The 16,943-nt window shown below is 40.2% G+C and overlaps 2 protein-coding genes across 3 annotated transcripts in view; one reads left to right on the forward strand and one right to left on the reverse strand.

Moving 5' to 3' along the window:
• The window catches only part of LOC132399273 (uncharacterized), a 63,422-nt gene that overhangs the window by 13,121 nt on the left and 33,358 nt on the right, over positions 1 to 16,943 (forward strand). The window contains exon 3 of one of the 2 annotated variants that reach the window (XM_059979496.1): positions 4,215 to 10,286. The exons of the other annotated variant lie outside the window; for it this stretch is intronic. Within the exon in view, the coding sequence (XP_059835479.1) occupies positions 5,550 to 7,208 (1,659 nt within the window). The 5' untranslated portion in view covers positions 4,215 to 5,549 and the 3' untranslated portion in view covers positions 7,209 to 10,286. Of the gene's footprint in view, positions 1 to 4,214; positions 10,287 to 16,943 lie in introns of those variants that run through there. 2 annotated transcript variants of the gene reach the window in all.
• The window catches only part of mmd2a (monocyte to macrophage differentiation-associated 2a), a 110,134-nt gene that overhangs the window by 8,215 nt on the left and 84,976 nt on the right, over positions 1 to 16,943 (reverse strand). The window contains exon 6 of the mRNA XM_059979499.1: positions 2,376 to 2,477. Within this exon, the coding sequence (XP_059835482.1) occupies positions 2,376 to 2,477 (102 nt within the window). The remainder of the gene's footprint in view (positions 1 to 2,375; positions 2,478 to 16,943) is intronic.

A 16,943-nucleotide genomic window follows, 5' to 3' on the forward strand; every position in this document is an offset into this window, starting at 1 on the left:
ATGGATCCAGTTAAACAGAATTACGTTGGATATGAGAAATGGTTAAGATTATGCCTCTGAGTCAGAGCTTGATCAAAGCAAAGAGAACTCCGTACAGTGTGTGACTGAGACAGCTTGCATTGTGATATTGAATAATAAAAGTAAAAACGTGTTTCCTACCGTCAATGCCAACATCCCTATAGTAAAGGAACCAAATTATATCGGCTTGTTAATAAAAGGTTTATAGCATTAATAATTTTGTAAAAATTAACAAGGTGTGGGAAATTCAGAAATTATTACAACAGCTTTTTGTTATTTCATTTTTTTCTTTAATGAAGGAGGTAATTAAAACATAAGTCCATTACTTCTGACTATTTGACCTTCACCAAGCCAGCAGACCTCAAAAAAGTTATATCTTTATTTATTTCTTGAGAATACAGCACAGAATAGCCCCTTTCAGCCCTTCGAGGCAAAACTACCCTGTAATCCCCTAATTCAACCTGAGCCTAATCATGGGACAATTTACGATAACCATTTAACCTACCAACCTGTAAGTCTTTGGACTGTGGATGGAAACCCATGCCGTCATAGGGAGAAAGTACAAGTTCCTTACAGGCAGCGGTGGGAACTGAACCAGTGTCACCTGCACTGTAAAGGGTTGTGCTAACCACTATACAGATGATTTAAAGATTTAATTGTTAATTGGTTACTGCAAATTGCCCCTTTCTCTAAATAAATAAGAAACAGATCAGAGTGGAGTTGATTTCAGAGACAAAAGAAGGTGCAGGGATTCAGGGAAATAAGAGAGAAACAGGGATTGGTGGGAGCCAGCACAATCTAGATGGAATGAATGACTTCATGGGATGCAGGATGATGGCAGCAGAAGTTCATAAGAATTACGCTTTGGTTATTATTGAGATATTTAAGACAGTTGAAAGATTCGATAAGGATGTAGATAAATATTATTTTTCCTGTTTTGAAAGTTTGCAACTAGGGACTAATATCTGGTTCAAGGAAGCTTGCCACAGCCTTTCTAAGGGCAAACACTAATGTTTAGAAATGCCCAAATCTTATTTTTTTAATCCCTTGAAACTAGACATGGAGATGGAGTGTCTTGGAAATCAGGCCAGAAGATCTACTGACAATTTCATAACTGAAGCCAGTACATTTTTGCTGTGCAAGGAAATTAAATAATACCAAACCAGGACAATTTGCTGCTATTGAGATCACCCATGACCTCCTGATTGGTAGAACTAACTCAAAGGGATGTTCCTCCTGTTCTGGTCTGTACCTATGTTCTTCCGAACTGCAGCTTATCCTGTGTATGAGTGTAGATTTATAAATCTAACAAAATTCAGCATGGTCCCATCTCTGCATGAGAGTTTACCAATAACATTGGGTTAGTTGGTTTGCATTTTCAATGTTTGATTAATGTTGATTATCTTTTATTCTCCTAGTCTTGTTGTTACAAATAGAAGCCTTTATGAAGTATTAGCATATAATTAAGTGTAATTAAAAAAAATTATAAGTATTCTAGTCTCTTAATGAGCTGATCTATAACGTCTTGTGTTTGGCACAGTATTCTGATTGGGAAGATGCACTGGTGCTATTCCTAGACCAACCTCAAAGGGGCACAGTAGGTTTAACATTCAGTTTTTGTTATTGGTAAGACATTCGTTCTTGGGAGTAGAAAATAGTGATGTCAGAATAAGTGATTGAGAGGTGGGGTGCAATGAAAATCCAGGACTCTGATCTTGCGTGTTGGTGCCATAAAATTGCTTTTGGCAGTTTTACAGAACAGGTGGACACAATAATATGAGGGGTGATTGATAGGTTTGTGGCCTAAGGTAGAAGGAATCAATTTTAGAAAACCTAGCACATTTATTTTTCATCATAGTCTCCTCCTACATTTACACACTTGGTCCAGTGGTAATGGAGCATATAGATCCCTTCTTTATAGAAATCGGCATCTTGGACCTCCATAAGCGGTCCACAGCAGGGGTAATTGATATGTTTGTGGCCTATGGTAGAAGGAGGTGAATTAATAACTTTCTGCATAATCACGCAAAGAGTTGAACTGCATGTGCATGTAACGAGAGCTATATAACTCATCTCCTTCTACCTAGGCCACAAACTTATCAATCACCCTGCTGTGGACCACTTCTGGAGGTCCAAGACGCCAACTTGTACAAAGAATGATCTGTATGCTCCATGACCATGGGTCTAAGTGTATAAGTGTAGGAGGGGCTATGTTGAAAAATAAAAATGCTAGGTTTTCTAAAATTGACTCCTACCTTAAGCCACGAACTTATAAATCACCCCTTGTAAGTCCATACCAGCCCCATCTCACTACACTCTTCATTTCTGTTTCACTTTCAGTCAATCTAGGTACTCACCGTTCATGAAACAGAAACACATAGACAGTTCCAATGCAGGCCATTATCCAGATGATCCAGCGCATGTGAGATGCCCAGGGGCCCAGCTCCCGCAGATTCAGCCTGTTGTAGAACACAGTAGCATTGATTCAGTTCAAAACGGCAGGTGTGGTTAAAAAAACTAGGATTTTGGGACAGCAGAGAACTCATTGGTACAGGCATTACTAATTCAACCTAGCTGGTAGAGGTGTGGGGATTGTTTGTAAAATGATATTAAGTATTTACCTTTGAATTAACATTGTTGGTATGAAAAAGAAGAGAGATGTCAAGAGCAGCTTCCTCAGCCTGAGAGTTGTCAGATCATGAAAAGCTTTGACAGAAACCATTACAACTTTTAAGGGAATGGTGTTTCAATATTTGAAGACACTCAAGTTAAACAGGCATGGAAAGAGTGTTAAAATAATGGGATTAATTTTTCAGTTGTTCTAGGTAAAAGCTAGCACAGACCTAATGGGCCATATGGCCTTCGGTTGTAATTAAATTTTATTATGTTATTGTCTTTAGTTTCCTGCTGCAATAATACTATACTTGAAAACTCCATTTGCGCCTAATTTTCCCTGAGTTACAAAAGAAAAAGTTTATCTTGAGTTTTGATCATGTATCTGATTTCTGATTTTACATATATTTCATATTTCCTTATGACAAAGGAGACCATTTGGCCCACTGAGTCCATGTAGTTCTTGCAGCAATCTCACTAATGCCATTCCCTCATTTGTTTCCCTGTAACCTATTCTCCTTCACATGCCTACCAACTCCACCCTAATTCTCATGACTCTTACTTGCATGAAGGGTAATTCGCAGTATGCAGGGATGTGGGAAACCAGAGGACCTGGGAGCAATCCATACAAAGGACCAGACAGCAGGAGCAAACCCAGGTTGCTGAAGCTGTAAGATTAGCTGCACTACAGAGTTGTTATTTCGGAAGCCCTGCACTTTGATGTGAAGAACTTGCAGTATGTTTTATGATGCTGGCGTTGGTTTAAGATATGGCTATGTTGTTGGTGGGATCTTCTATCCCCATTTGATGCACTATTTTGCTCATTCTGATTTTCCGTCCCTCAGTTCTGGTCTCCTTTCCACTCCTCTCTCTTCAGCCTCATTTGTCTCTGCTTTCCCTCACTCCGCTCTCTTCTCTGCAATCTCTGATAGCTTCTCCTTCATTCCCCTTCCTTTCCCCAATTCAATTGTCCTTTCCATCAGCCTAGTCTTCCTCCATCTCCTCTCTTCCCCTCCCTTGACTCTCTCAACTTCACTCCACTCCATGATAACTTATACCCAACACCACTCTTTGCAGCATCTATGGAGAGGAATGGTCAAAACCAAACCATCAAAGGTCCATTTCCCTCCAATGATGCTGCGTGACCTGCAGAGCTCCACCAGATTCTAGCATCTGCAGTTTTGAGTCTCCACTCTTTGCAAATAGTCATTGGCCTTCATTGAAAGACTGGTAGTTTAGGAATAAGAAAGTGTTGCTACTGTTACGTACTCGTGACACATGACAGTGGTGCCCTTGTCACGTGACTGGGGTTGAAGCTATACTGGACTTGAGGTAATGGTCTTGAGATGGTGGAATGACGTCATTTTCCTGCCAGTAGAGATCATGTGACAGGTTTTTTTTACAGGTTATAAAAGGTAGACCCCACCCTGTGAGGAGGGGCAGTTCGTGGCTGGATTTGCCAGGTTGACTTCATGCCACTGCGTGTTTTAAGTGATGACGCAGTTTAGTTGAAGGATGAAGTTTTTATCTAATGCCTAAAGTTTCAAAGGTCATTGCCAGCAGGTTCTTTATGATTCTGCTAGTTCGAGGAAATTAGTGGAGAGTGAAGATCGAAGTTCGGAAGTTAAAGATCGAGGAGAATTGCTTTCTACGGTGAAACGGGGGCGACCTTTGTTTGATCCTTATTTGGAAGGATTTCGTTGACTATCTTCGTGTTAATCCCTGGGTTTAACCAGAAAGGATTGAAGGTAGTGGAGAAGGAAAGGTCAGTGCCTTTAAGCCGTTCTGTTTCATGAATTCTTCGTGGGAAGTTCGACGTCGGGGATCGAAGCAAGTGACGTGAAAGAGAATTTGAATCGTCTTATAAAGTCTCTCCTTTTAAATGGACCATGAGCATATCGAACTTTTGGCAATACCACTTTAAAGAACTGTTTTTGCAATATCGCTTTAAGGACTGTTTGGGCTGCCGCACCGCAGCTGTTTCCAGTTACGTTAGTGTTTGTTTACTTTTGGGGGGGGTTTGTTTTCTGTGTTTAATAAACGTGTTGTTTGTTATAAAAAAAAACCCTTGCCAAACTCATATATTTATTGTTGCCTGAATACGTAACGTTAAATATGGGGGCTCATCCGGGATTGGATCATTTGAGTTTAAATGCTTGCTGACTTCTATATCAGTGTTTTGGAAAAGGGGATTACTCGGTTCTTTTGTTTGGCTTGTGGTATTCGGCAGCAATGAATATTGATGAGTTTCTGGCTTCGCCAGCTGAGGAGTTGTTGGCAAGGGCGAAAAAAAACTGAGGTGTTTGAGATAGCTCGTAGATTGCAATTTAAAGGTATTTTGCAGACTACATCTAAGGCTGTGATACAGAGAAAAATCGCGTCACACTATGTGGTCTCGGGTGTTTTTGACGAATCGGTTTTAGAGTCTTTTCCAATAAGTAATCTGGAGATGCAGTTGAAAATCGAACAAATGAAATTGGAACAAAGTAAAGCTGATTTGGAGAGGTGTAAATTGGAGGCGGAACAAAAGCAGAGAGAATTTGCATATGCAATGGAGGAATTAAAGTCTGGGAATCAGTCTTCTGGTTCTAAAAAAACGTTTGTTGCTAGTCAAGAAATTAAATTGGTCCCTCCATTTAGTGAAACAGAAGTGGAAAGGTATTTTCAACATTTTAAAACTATTGCTCGGATGTCAGAGTGGCCGAAAGATAAATGGTCAGTGTTGTTACAGAGTGTAATTAAAGGCAAAGCACAACAAGTTTACACAGCTTTAACAGCTGCGCAAGCACTTGATTATGATATTGTAAAGAGGCATATCTTAAACGCATATGAGTTAGTCCCAGAAGCATATAGGGAAAGATTCAGAAGTTTGAAAAAGTCTGTGGAAAAAACATGTGGAATTTGCCTATGATAAAGCTATGTGTTTTGAGAGATGGGTTTCTTCTAAAAATGTAAATGGGGACTATGATACATTGAGAGAGCTGATTTTAATGGAGGAATTTAAAAGAAGCATTCCTGTTGAAGTAAGGACCTACTTAAATGAGAGGGATACTGGTAAATTGCAGGACTGTGCTAGATTAGCTGATGAGTATGTTTTAATCCATAAGAATAAATTTCCTCAGGGCAGAATTTTTAAGAGGAAAAATAACATGGAGACTCCAGGTATATCTGAAATTAAATCAGAGGTTAATGAGAAAGTTGATGAGAAAGGAAAGCCTGTGAAGGAAAGACAGTTTGGTCTTATGTGTAACTATTGTAGGAAGCCTGGCCATGTAATAGCTAACTGTTTCAAATTGAAAAAGAAAGAGAAGGAAGCAGTTCCGGATGCTTGTGAGCAACATACTGAAGCACTTGTAAAGTTACAGGGTTTGATAAACACAAATGAGGCTTTGTTAGAGTCGGACCAAGTTAGAAAGGGATATGATCATTTTATAACTGAAGGGTTTGTATCCTTGAAGGAAGGATCTACTCTGGTGCCAATAAAAATCCTTAGTGATACTGGTGCTTCTCAATCACTGATGTTAGACAGTGTGTTGAAGTTTAATGAAGAGTCTGATACTGGTGAGGTAAATTACGTAAGAGGTGTTGGAAGTGATTTTATGCCTGTACATTTACATAAACTAAATTTAAAGTCAGGGTTAGTTACTGGATTTGTTAAAGTAGGATTACAGCATAGCTTACCTGTGAAGGGTATTTCTTTATTGTTAGGTAATGACTTGGCAGGTGGACAAGTTTTTCCTGAAGTGCATTTGACAATGGAGTCAGAGGAACCAGAGTTGAATTCTAACACAGATTCTTCCTGTGTTGTGACTAGAGCTATGGCTAAAATGATTGATGCGCAGAATGAGGTTGTTACTCAGGACTGTTCAACTCAGGATTCGAGTTTTGAGGATGTGTCAGAGACTTTCTTATCTTCGTTGTTTGAACAAGATTCTTGGAGTAAGTCTGACTATAAAGATTTATCTTTGTCTCGGAAGGAGATGATAGCAGAGCAGAATAGAGACTCTGAGATTATAAAATTAAGAGAGCAGGTTTTACTAGATAGTGAAATTGATAAGGTACCAGTAGGATATTACTTGGAAAAAGGAGTGTTGATGAGGAAGTGGAGATCGCCTACAATTCCTGCAAGTGAGGATTGGAATGTTGTTTACCAGGTAGTTGTTCTGAAAGTTTATCGAAATGAGATTTTGACTTTAGCTCATAGTGTGCCTTTAGGTGGACATCAAGGGGTAAGGAAAACTGTGGACAAGATTTTAAAATATTTTTACTGGCCTGGTCTAAGAAAAGATGTGGCGATGTTTTGTAAAACGTGCCATACTTATCAAATTGTGGGTAAACCAAATCAGGTTACACCAATAGCTCCATTACAACCTATCCCAGCATTTGGTGAACCATTTTCTAAAGTTATTGTAGATTGTGTTGGTCCATTACCAAAGACAAAAACTAGTTATCAGTATTTGTTGACTATCATGTGTACTTCGTCTAAGTTTCCAGAGGCAGTACCACTTAGGAATATAAAAGCTAGAACTGTGACAAAGGCCCTTATAATTTTTTTTTACTTATTTTGGATTACCTAAGGAGATACAAACTGATCAAGGCAGTAATTTTATGTCTGGATTGTTTCAACAGATAGTTTATAAATTGGGAGCTAAGCAAATCACTTCATCTGCATACCATCCGGAATCGCAGGGTGCCTTGGAGAGGTTTCATTCTACCCTCAAGAATATGATTAGGACATTTTGTGTGGAAAATGAAAGTGACTGGAATGAGGGTATAAACTTACTTTTATTTGCAGTAAGGGAATCGGTACAGGAATCTTTAGGTTTTAGTCCATTTGAACTTGTGTTTGGGCATAGAGTTAGAGGACCTTTAGCTTTATTGAAAGAACAGTGGATTAGTAAGGATGTACACACTAATTTGTTGGACTATGTTTTGAAATTTAAGGACAGGTTACGTAAAGCTTGTAGCTCAGCTAAGGAAAATTTAAAGTTGGCTCAGGAGAAAATGAAGACTTGGTATGATAAAGAAGCTAGGGTGAGGATGTTTAAGCCTGGAGATCAATGATGTGGATTACGTGATAAAAACTCCGGATCGTAGAAGGTCAACACAACTTTGCCATATAAATATGTTAAAACCATATTTTGAGAAACAATCTGATACTGTGACTGTTGTGGTTAGTGAGAATGAGTTTGATTTAACTAGGAACATGATAGATGATTCATCTGACTTTCATTCTAAATCCAACATTGTTTCTGTTAGGTTACCAAATTCAACCATTCTGGAAAATATTGATGAAAAATTAGCACATTTACAGTTAGAGCAGAAACAACAGATGAAGGAGTTAATTTTTAAATATAAGGAGTTGTTTCCAGATGTTCCGAGAAGGACTACTATAGCTTCACATGATGTAGATGTTGGAGATGCCAAACCTATTAAACAACATCCATATAGGATGAACATGGAAAAATGTGAACTTGCTGAGAAAGAAATTGAATAAATGTTAGAGAATAATAACATTGGACATTCTAACTTGAATTGGAGTTCCCATGTGTTATGGTGCCAAAACCAGATGGTAGTATTAGGTTTTGTACGGATTATAGGAAGGTGAATGCTGTAATGAAAACAGATGCATATCCAATTCCTAGAGTAGATGATTGTGTAGATAAAGTTGGAAAAGCAAAGTTCCTTACAAAGATTGATTTATTGAAAGGGTATTGGTGTGTTCCATTAACGGACAGAGGTAGAGAGATTTCTGCATGTGTAACTCCATCTGGGCTATATGAGTATAATGTTCTTCCATTTGGGATGAAGAATGCCCCAGGTATTTTCCAGAGGATGATTAACTTCGTGATTCAGGGATTGAAAGATACTGATGCTTATATTGATGATTTAGTGACAGGAAATGATACTTGGGAAGCACACATTATTGCGATGGAGAAATTGTTTGAAAGGCTTTCAAAAGCTAACTTAACTATTAATTTAGCTAAGAGTGAATTTGGACATGACACTGTGACTTACCTTGGTTATGTTGTGGGTCAAGGTAAGGTAGCTCCTGTTCAGGCAAAAGTTCAGGCAATTTTAGAGATTCCCACTCCAACGGGGAAAAAGACTCTCAGAAGATTTTTGGGAATGGAAATTTATCGGAAATTTTGTAAAAATTTTGCTAATGTTGCCCTTCCATTAACTAACCTTCTGCAGAAGAATGAGAAGTTTGTATGGACGGTGCCTTGTCAAGAAGCATTTGAAAAATTGAAAACAATGATATGTCAACAACCTGTGCTTAAGGCACCTGACTTTGAAAAACCTTTTTCATTGGCTGTGGATGTTAGTGATGAGGCTGCAGGAGCAGTATCAATGCAATGGAATGAAGGTGATGAGGTTGATCATCCAGTAGCTTACTTTTCTAAGAAGTTTAATAAGCATCAAAGAAACTATTCGACAATAGAGAAAGAATTGTTATCTCTTGTTTTAGCTTTGGAATATTTTGAGGTATATGTTGGTACAACTCAAAAACCACTTATTGTTTACACTGATCATAATCTGTTAGTTTTTCTGAGTAAGATGAAAAACAAAACCAGAAGATTATTAAATTGGAGTTTGATGTTACAAGAGTACAATATTGTGATAACTCATATTAAAGGTAAAGATAATGTGGTTGCTGATTGTCTATCTCGATGTTGAATGTACACTGTAATTTTTTTAATGGAGTGGTTTTTGTTCAATTGTAACACTCCTACTGTATTGTGAGTTATAAGCTGTTATATGATGGTATTGTATATTGGGTAAGTTATAAAATTTATACCTTTGTTTTTCTTGTAAGCAATTGTTAAAAATTTTTGTTCTTGTCAGACCAAAAATGTTTTTTTGGAGGGAGGTGTTACGTACTCGTGACACATGACAGTGGTGCCCTTGTCACGTGACTGGGGTTGAAGCTATACTGGACTTGAGATGGTGGAATGACGTCATTTTCCTGCCAGTAGAGATCACATGACAGGTTTTTTTTACAGGTTATAAAAGGTAGACCCCACCCTGTGAGGAGGGGCAGTTCGTGGCTGGATTTGCCAGGATGACTTCATGCCACTGCGTGTTTTAAGTGATGACGCAGTTTAGTTGAAGGATGAAGTTTTTATCTAATGCCTAAAGTTTCAAAGGTCATTGCCAGCAGGTTCTTTATGATTCTGCTAGTTCGAGGAAATTAGTGGAGAGTGAAGATCGAAGTTCGGAAGTTAAAGATCGAGGAGAATTGCTTTCTATGGTGAAACGGGGGCGACCTTTGTTTGATCCTTATTTGGAAGGATTTCGTTGACTATCTTCGTGTTAATCCCTGGGTTTAACCAGAAAGGATTGAAGGTAGTGGAGAAAGAAAGGTCAGTGCCTTTAAGCCATTCTGATTCGTGAATTCTTCGTGGGAAGTTCAACGTCGGGGATCGAAGCAAGCGACATGAAAGAGAATTCGAATCGTCTTATAAAGTCTCTCCTTTTAAATGGACCATGAGCATATCGAACTTTTGGCAATACCACTTTAAAGAACTGTTTTTGCAATATCACTTTAAGAACTGTTTGGGCTGCCGCACCGCAGCTGTTTCCAGTTACGTTAGTGTTCATTTACTTTTGGGGGGTTTGTTTTCTGTGTTTAATAAACGTGTTGTTTGTTATAAAAAACCCTTGCTGAACTTGCCTGAATACGTAACACTACAAACTACAGGGTAGTATTAAGCTCATGCTTGGAACACTGCAATATTTTGGTTCCCCTGTTTAAGAAGTGATATTCCAGGTTGGTAGGCAGTCCGAAAGAAATTCACTATGCTATTTTCTGGGATAAGAGGATTATCCTATTATGAGTGGTTGGAGAAATTAGAGCTATATTCTTTGTAGTTTAATAGAACATAGATTGGTATAGCAATCCCACAATGTTATGCCGACCCTTAAACCGTGCCTCCCATATAACACCCCCACCTTAAATTCCTCTGCATACCTGTCTAGTAGTCTCTTAAATTTCACGTGTATCTGTCTCCACCACAGACTCAGGCAGTGCATTCCATGCACCAACCACTCTGAGTAAAAAAACCTTCTTCTAATATCCACTTTGAACTTCCCACCCCTTACCATAAAGCCGTGTCTTCTTGTATTGAGCAGTGGCGCCCTGGAGAAGAGGCGCTGGCTGTCCACTCTATCCATTCATCTTAATATCTTGTACACCTCTATCATGTCTCCTCTCATTCTCCTCCTCTCCAAAGAGTAAAGCCCTAGCTCCCTTAATCTCTGATCATAATGTATACTCTCTAAACCAGGCAGCATCCTGGTAAATCTCCTCTGTACCTTTTCCAATGCTTCCACATCCTTCCTATAGTGAGGTGACCAGAACTGGACACAGTACTCCAAGTGTGGCCTAAGCAGAGTTTTATATAGCTGCATCATTACATTGTGTCTCTTAAACTCTATCCCTCGACTTATGAAAGCTTAACATCCCATAAGCTTTCTTACCTACACTATCTACCTGTGAGGCAACTTTCAGGGTTCTGTGGACATGTACCCCTAGATCCCTCTGCTCCTCCACACTACCACGTATCCTGTCATTTACTTTGTACTCTGCCTTGGAGTTTGTCCTTCCTAAGTGTACCACCTCACACTTCTCTGGGTTGAACTCTATCTGCCACTTCTTAGCCCACTCCTGCATCCTATCAATGTCTCTCTGCAATCTTTGACAATCCTCTACACTACCTACAACACCACCAACCTCTGTGTCATCTTCAAACTTGCCAACCCACCCTTCTACCCCCACATCCAGGTCGTTAATAAAAATCACAGAAAGTAGAGGTCCCAGAACCGATCCTTGTGGGACACCACTAGTCACAACCCTCCAATCTGAATGTACTCCCTCCACCATGACCCTCTGCTTTCTGGAGGCAAGTCAGTTCTGAATCCACCTGGCCAAACTTCCCTGGATCCTATGCCTTCTGATTTTCTGAATAAGCCTACCGTGTGGAAATGTTTAGATGAATGAGAAGGGCTTTTACTGAAACAGATGAGATCTTGGGGTTATCTTGGGGTAATACTGAGATGGTTCCATTAGTGTGGGAACCTCAAAGGTTGTGTCATAGTTACAAATTTAGAGGGTGGTCATTTAAAAATGAGGCGTGTAAGCACTTCTGACAGAGGGCAGTGAATCCTGCAGTTCTCTACCCAGGAGGGCACTGAGGCTGGATCAATCAGGTATTTTAAAAGGAAGTGGCGAAGTACAGTGGTTTCCAGTTAATAGGGCCATTGGTTACTTGGGGCAGCGGCTTATTTGCAACAACTCTTGAAGAACAAAAACAATCAAGAAAGTAGCCGGGATTCCCAGAGCTTGTATGGGACACTATGATGCTTAATTGGGGCAGAAGACTGTTGCCATAGAGTTTCTAACTAGCATCAGGCGTGTGCCATTGTGTGGTCATTAGACACTAGACCGTGCTTAGAGCAAACAGTTTTAAAATAGTGTCAATTGCGTGTGCTTGCGTTCAAAAAGCAGTGATTTTTGTCACTGATAGTAGGTGAGAAGTAACTATTTCATGACTGTTTTGCTGAAACTGCGGTTTCAAGCAGTCAGGCTTGAAGGTGCCAGAAATAGCCAGGAGTGAAAATGAATCGATTTCACTGCTTCAACAAGTTAGGAACTACAAAGAATCTAAAGGTATTGACAATCATCTTGAATGTCTCAATGAAAATGAAGATTTAGAGGATGCAATTGTCAAAAGATTGCATGAAGCCGTCCATTATCTGCACGAGGTGACTGTCATTTACAGCCAATCAAAAGATCGCAGCAGTGTACAAGTACACTGGATGAATTCCTCTAACAATAACAATTAGAAACTAATACATAGTTTTATAACACTGTAGTGTTATATTGGTAGTGTTCTCATTTGTTCTGTGTTTCATTTAAATACATAATTTGTTACTTGGTTAAATGGTAGTTTGTCTTTATATACGCTTGGAGCTGGGTCGGTAGAGGATGATGAAGTTGAATTGCTCAAAGAAGAAGGACCAGTGAGCCTGTCCTGTTGAGGTGGCAGGTCTGTTGTATGGATATGAGGTTCTCATGGTCAATCCAGATCAGGAAGGTCTCAGTATTCCACATCAGCCAATGTCTCCATTCTTGCCCATTTCCTACTCCATACCAGTGCTGTAGAGTTGAACTTGAGCGAGAAGCAGTCACAAGGATGTGTCTTCCCATCTGGTCCTTGCTGGGAGATGATGGCCCTAGTGCCCATTTCAGATCCACCCACATCTACCACAAAAGGTCCAGAGGGTTTTGGATGGCAGTGGTGGTGAAGCATCTCTTGAGCTCCTCGAAAGTGTGTTTCCTGGCAGCAGACTAAGTTATCTGTGAAGTAGGCGATTTGGTGAGTGAAGCAAAAGGAGTGGTGATTTGGCTGTAGTTCCTTATGAAATGGTGGTAAATGTTGGAGAAGCTCAAGAAGCGCTGTAGCTATGCGAAGCAGTGCAGTTAGGGCCATTCAACGACAGGCCGCACTTCCTGTGGGTCCATGGTTATGCCTTGGGTGAAAGGATGTAACCCAGAAAGGAAATGACTGAGGTTAAGAACAGTCTAATTTGCAGTACAGTTTTTGTGACAGACATGGTCTTGGGGGTCTTGAGGGAATATGAGGATATCGTCAAGGTAGACAAACACATACCTGGGTAGCATATCTCAAAGGATTTTTATTAGAAACCTGGTGAACTGTTGGAAAGTCCAAATGGCATCACCAAGTATTGGTAGTGGCCAGTCTTCCACTCACACACCTGGTGGATGCAAATCAGATTGTACATGCTTCATGCAGAAGCAGAAGCAGAAGAAAAAGAATGCCCTTAACTCCTGGTGTCATCAGGGTGCTGTCATGACAAGCTTTTTGCACCGATCTTTTTGGTGATGTGGCGTTTCTGTAGCATTCTCCAGCACAGATGGAAAGCGTGCAAGGGAGCCAGCTGGATTCGAACTTGGGACCAGAGTCCCGAAGTTCAGTGCTGATGCCACTACGCCAACTGCCGGCCATAGATCAGCTTAGTGAAGATTTTATTTATTTAGTGATGCAGCACTGTGTAGGCCTTCTGGCCCTTTAAGCAGCACCACCCCGGCAACCTCCGACAACCCTACTTTAGCCCAAACCTAATCACGGGATAGTTTACAATGACCAATTAACCTACCTTCGTCCTTGGGCTGTGGGAGGAAACCAAGCTCCCACACTTTCCACAGGGAGGATGCAGATCCTGTGTAGTCGATCAAGGGGAGAGGATAGCCATTCTTACTGATGATTTTGTTGAGTCAATGGTAATCAAAGCAAGGACAGAGACAATGAAGAATCCTGCACTAGCTGGGAAGTGGGATGGTAGAATGAAGCCCTACTATAGCACTTCAGTGATGCAGTCTTTCGAGGCTTGGGTCTCAGGAAGGGAGAGGGAGAACAGACGATCTCGGAGAAGGTGGCGACCAGGAGAAGGTCAATCATGCAGTTTTGAGGTCTATGAGGTGGCAGGGTGCTGGCCTCTCTTTTACTGAAAGTGATGGCAAAGTAGGGTATTCCTGTGGGAGTTTGGTGAGGTTGATGGTTTCCTCGGATTTACAGGGTGAACTCAGCTGAGGCTGCGGGCAGGTAGGTCCCCAACTCAGCAGTGAACTGGATGACTTGGATGGCCAGCTGAAGTGAGAGTCGAGTGGAGAGCCAGGAGTAACTCAGGATGAGAGGAGTGTTGGGTGAGTCATCGGGTGAATTGGATGGATACATGGTGCTCTCCGATGCTCATGTACACAGGCTGTGTGTTCACTCTGACCATCCCAGAGCCCAAAGGATGTCTGTCAATGGCCACAATGCAGGAGTGAGGGATAAGCTCTGTAAAAAGACAAAATAGCACACCCTTGAATCTCTTTTCCTGCTCTTCTTTCTTCTTTCCTTCATGCCAGTTTCTTATCCATCAGTCCACTCATCTCCTTACTTCACTTCCTCATTCTGATTTCTCACCATCTCTCTGCTTCAACCTCCTGGAACTCCCGCAATGATTACAAAAAAAGATCAATGGGAATGGTGAGGGTATCGATTTCAGGCCATACAATCCATAGCTTGAACAAAGCACAGCCATAGAATCAGATGCATAGCTGTGGTGGTTGAGGTAATGCTTGTGTTTTCTGAATGTAATGAACCGGAGGTAAATATTTCTCAGGCCTGCAGCCCAACAGTCAGTCCTGGCACCTGCAGCTTCCTTGTGGGTATTTTTATCAGGCAGGAAGAGTGAACTAGAGTCACTTCCACACAGATTACTTTTCCAGGAATGCTGTGGAAAATGGGGAGTATATCCACTCCTAATAAAATCAACAGAATCTCTCACTGATTGCATCATAGAGGATGAGAGGTGGGGATAGTTTTCTAATGTGCACTCTGCCCCAATGCTCTTGACACCCCAGGAAGGAATAAGTTAGATTTTTCCAATTAGATTTCTTCCTTTATGTTAACCTTGTGACCTGATGAGAGGAAATACATCGCTAAGCAATAAAACAATCAGGAACAACACAACGCTTTAACAGCTTGGTATTCAGCAAACTTAAATCCTACTGTCTGCTAAATTTAGCAAATTAATTCATAACCACATTACCCAAGGGACCAGGCCTCATATCACTGCCATAGGAGTAATTCACAAAGTCAGAAAAAGTACAAAAGGATTATTACTATAAATTTAAAGCAATGGTGATTTTAACCTTGAACCCACATTTAAATCAACTTGATATCAACTCATTGGAATTTAGAAGATTGAGGGGGGATCTTATTGAAATGTATAAAATTCTAAAGGGATTGGCCAGGCTAGATGCAGGAAGATTGTTTCCAATGTTGGGTAAGTCCAGAACGAGGGGTCAGAGTTTAAGGATAAAGGGGAAGCCTTTTAGGAACGAGATGAGGAAAAACTTCTTCACACAGAGAGTGGTGAATCTGTGGAATTCTCTGCCACAGGAAACAGTTGAGGCCGGTTCATTGGCTATATTTTAAGAGGAAGTTAGTATGGCCCTTGTGGCTAAAGGGATCAGGGGGAATGGAGAGAAAGCAGGTACAGGGTTTTGAGTTGGATGATCAGCCATGATCATACTGAATGGCCTACTCCTGCACCTATTTTCTATGTTTCTATAAATATAATACTTTTCATATGTGATTGCTGTTGGATTCATCAAATTCACATTCAGAAAAATGTGAATAATCCTCAACCATTAAACTGAAAAAAATACACAGGACATAAATTTTTAAGTATGGTTCACTTGATTCACTGTGAGTTTGTTTATTTTTATGAACCCAAGATGACCTTATATTTGAAAAATGCTAATAGAATGTTTAAAGGGGTAGATTTTGTTTTTATGTAATCCTGTAAAATGGGACAGTTTGAATCAGCAATCCATTTAAAGCTAATCTTTTTCTAAATTTTCATTGTCATCTGTGGAAATGTCAGCTGTTTTATACAATCACACTGCTGATAGAAAAATGTAAGAAATAGAAGAACCTTATACATTGGCCACTTACAACATGACATCATAATGTGAACAATTAACTCTTACCATTCCACTTTTCCTGCATGTGTGCTCAGTGCCTTCCTTTCCTTGCCCTGAAATACCCTATCAGTGTCCTCATTCAACTTCTCTCGCAGCTGATTTACAGCAAATGTCTCATATAGGTGACTGAGTGATGGCTGTATATCTCGGCAGCACAGCCAAACGTGATCCTCTGGTGAAAAAGAGCCAATTTACATTCACACTTCTGGCAAGCATTCCTATATGTAAAACATAAACTTCACCTGATATATTCTTCTGCCTTTTGAGACCAGCAACACTCCAATTGATTTAATGCTCACCATTGTCCTGGCTGAGGGATATTAACTCAGTGTAGTGCAAGCATTTTGCTTATTCAGAACAGCCTGAGCAATGTGATCAGTTGCACAGTGGGAACACTCTGCACAGTGTGATGATTCTGAGAACTGTTTCTGGCTGACCCTAGGAAGTCTTCAAGGATGCTATATAATTTCTGCCTCTTGATCATTCAAGGTCTTGAATTATTTGATTTATTAAATTTGCTAGTAGTATGAGCCTGTAATTTTCTGGATTATCTCTATTTTCCTTCATGAACAAAAAATTTACATTGGCTACTCTCCAGACTTCTGGACCCAACATTTTGTGAGAGGATCTAAGAATCTTTGTCAAAATCCCAGCCATCTCCTCTCTTGCTTCCTTCAATAACCTAGGACATGTCCCATAATGCCCTGAAGATTTATCCATCTTAATCCACTTCTTGATCTCAAAATGC

Source organism: Hypanus sabinus, chromosome 9 (genome assembly GCF_030144855.1).
Source record: "Hypanus sabinus isolate sHypSab1 chromosome 9, sHypSab1.hap1, whole genome shotgun sequence".
In the NCBI taxonomy this organism is placed as follows: domain Eukaryota; kingdom Metazoa; phylum Chordata; class Chondrichthyes; order Myliobatiformes; family Dasyatidae; genus Hypanus; species Hypanus sabinus.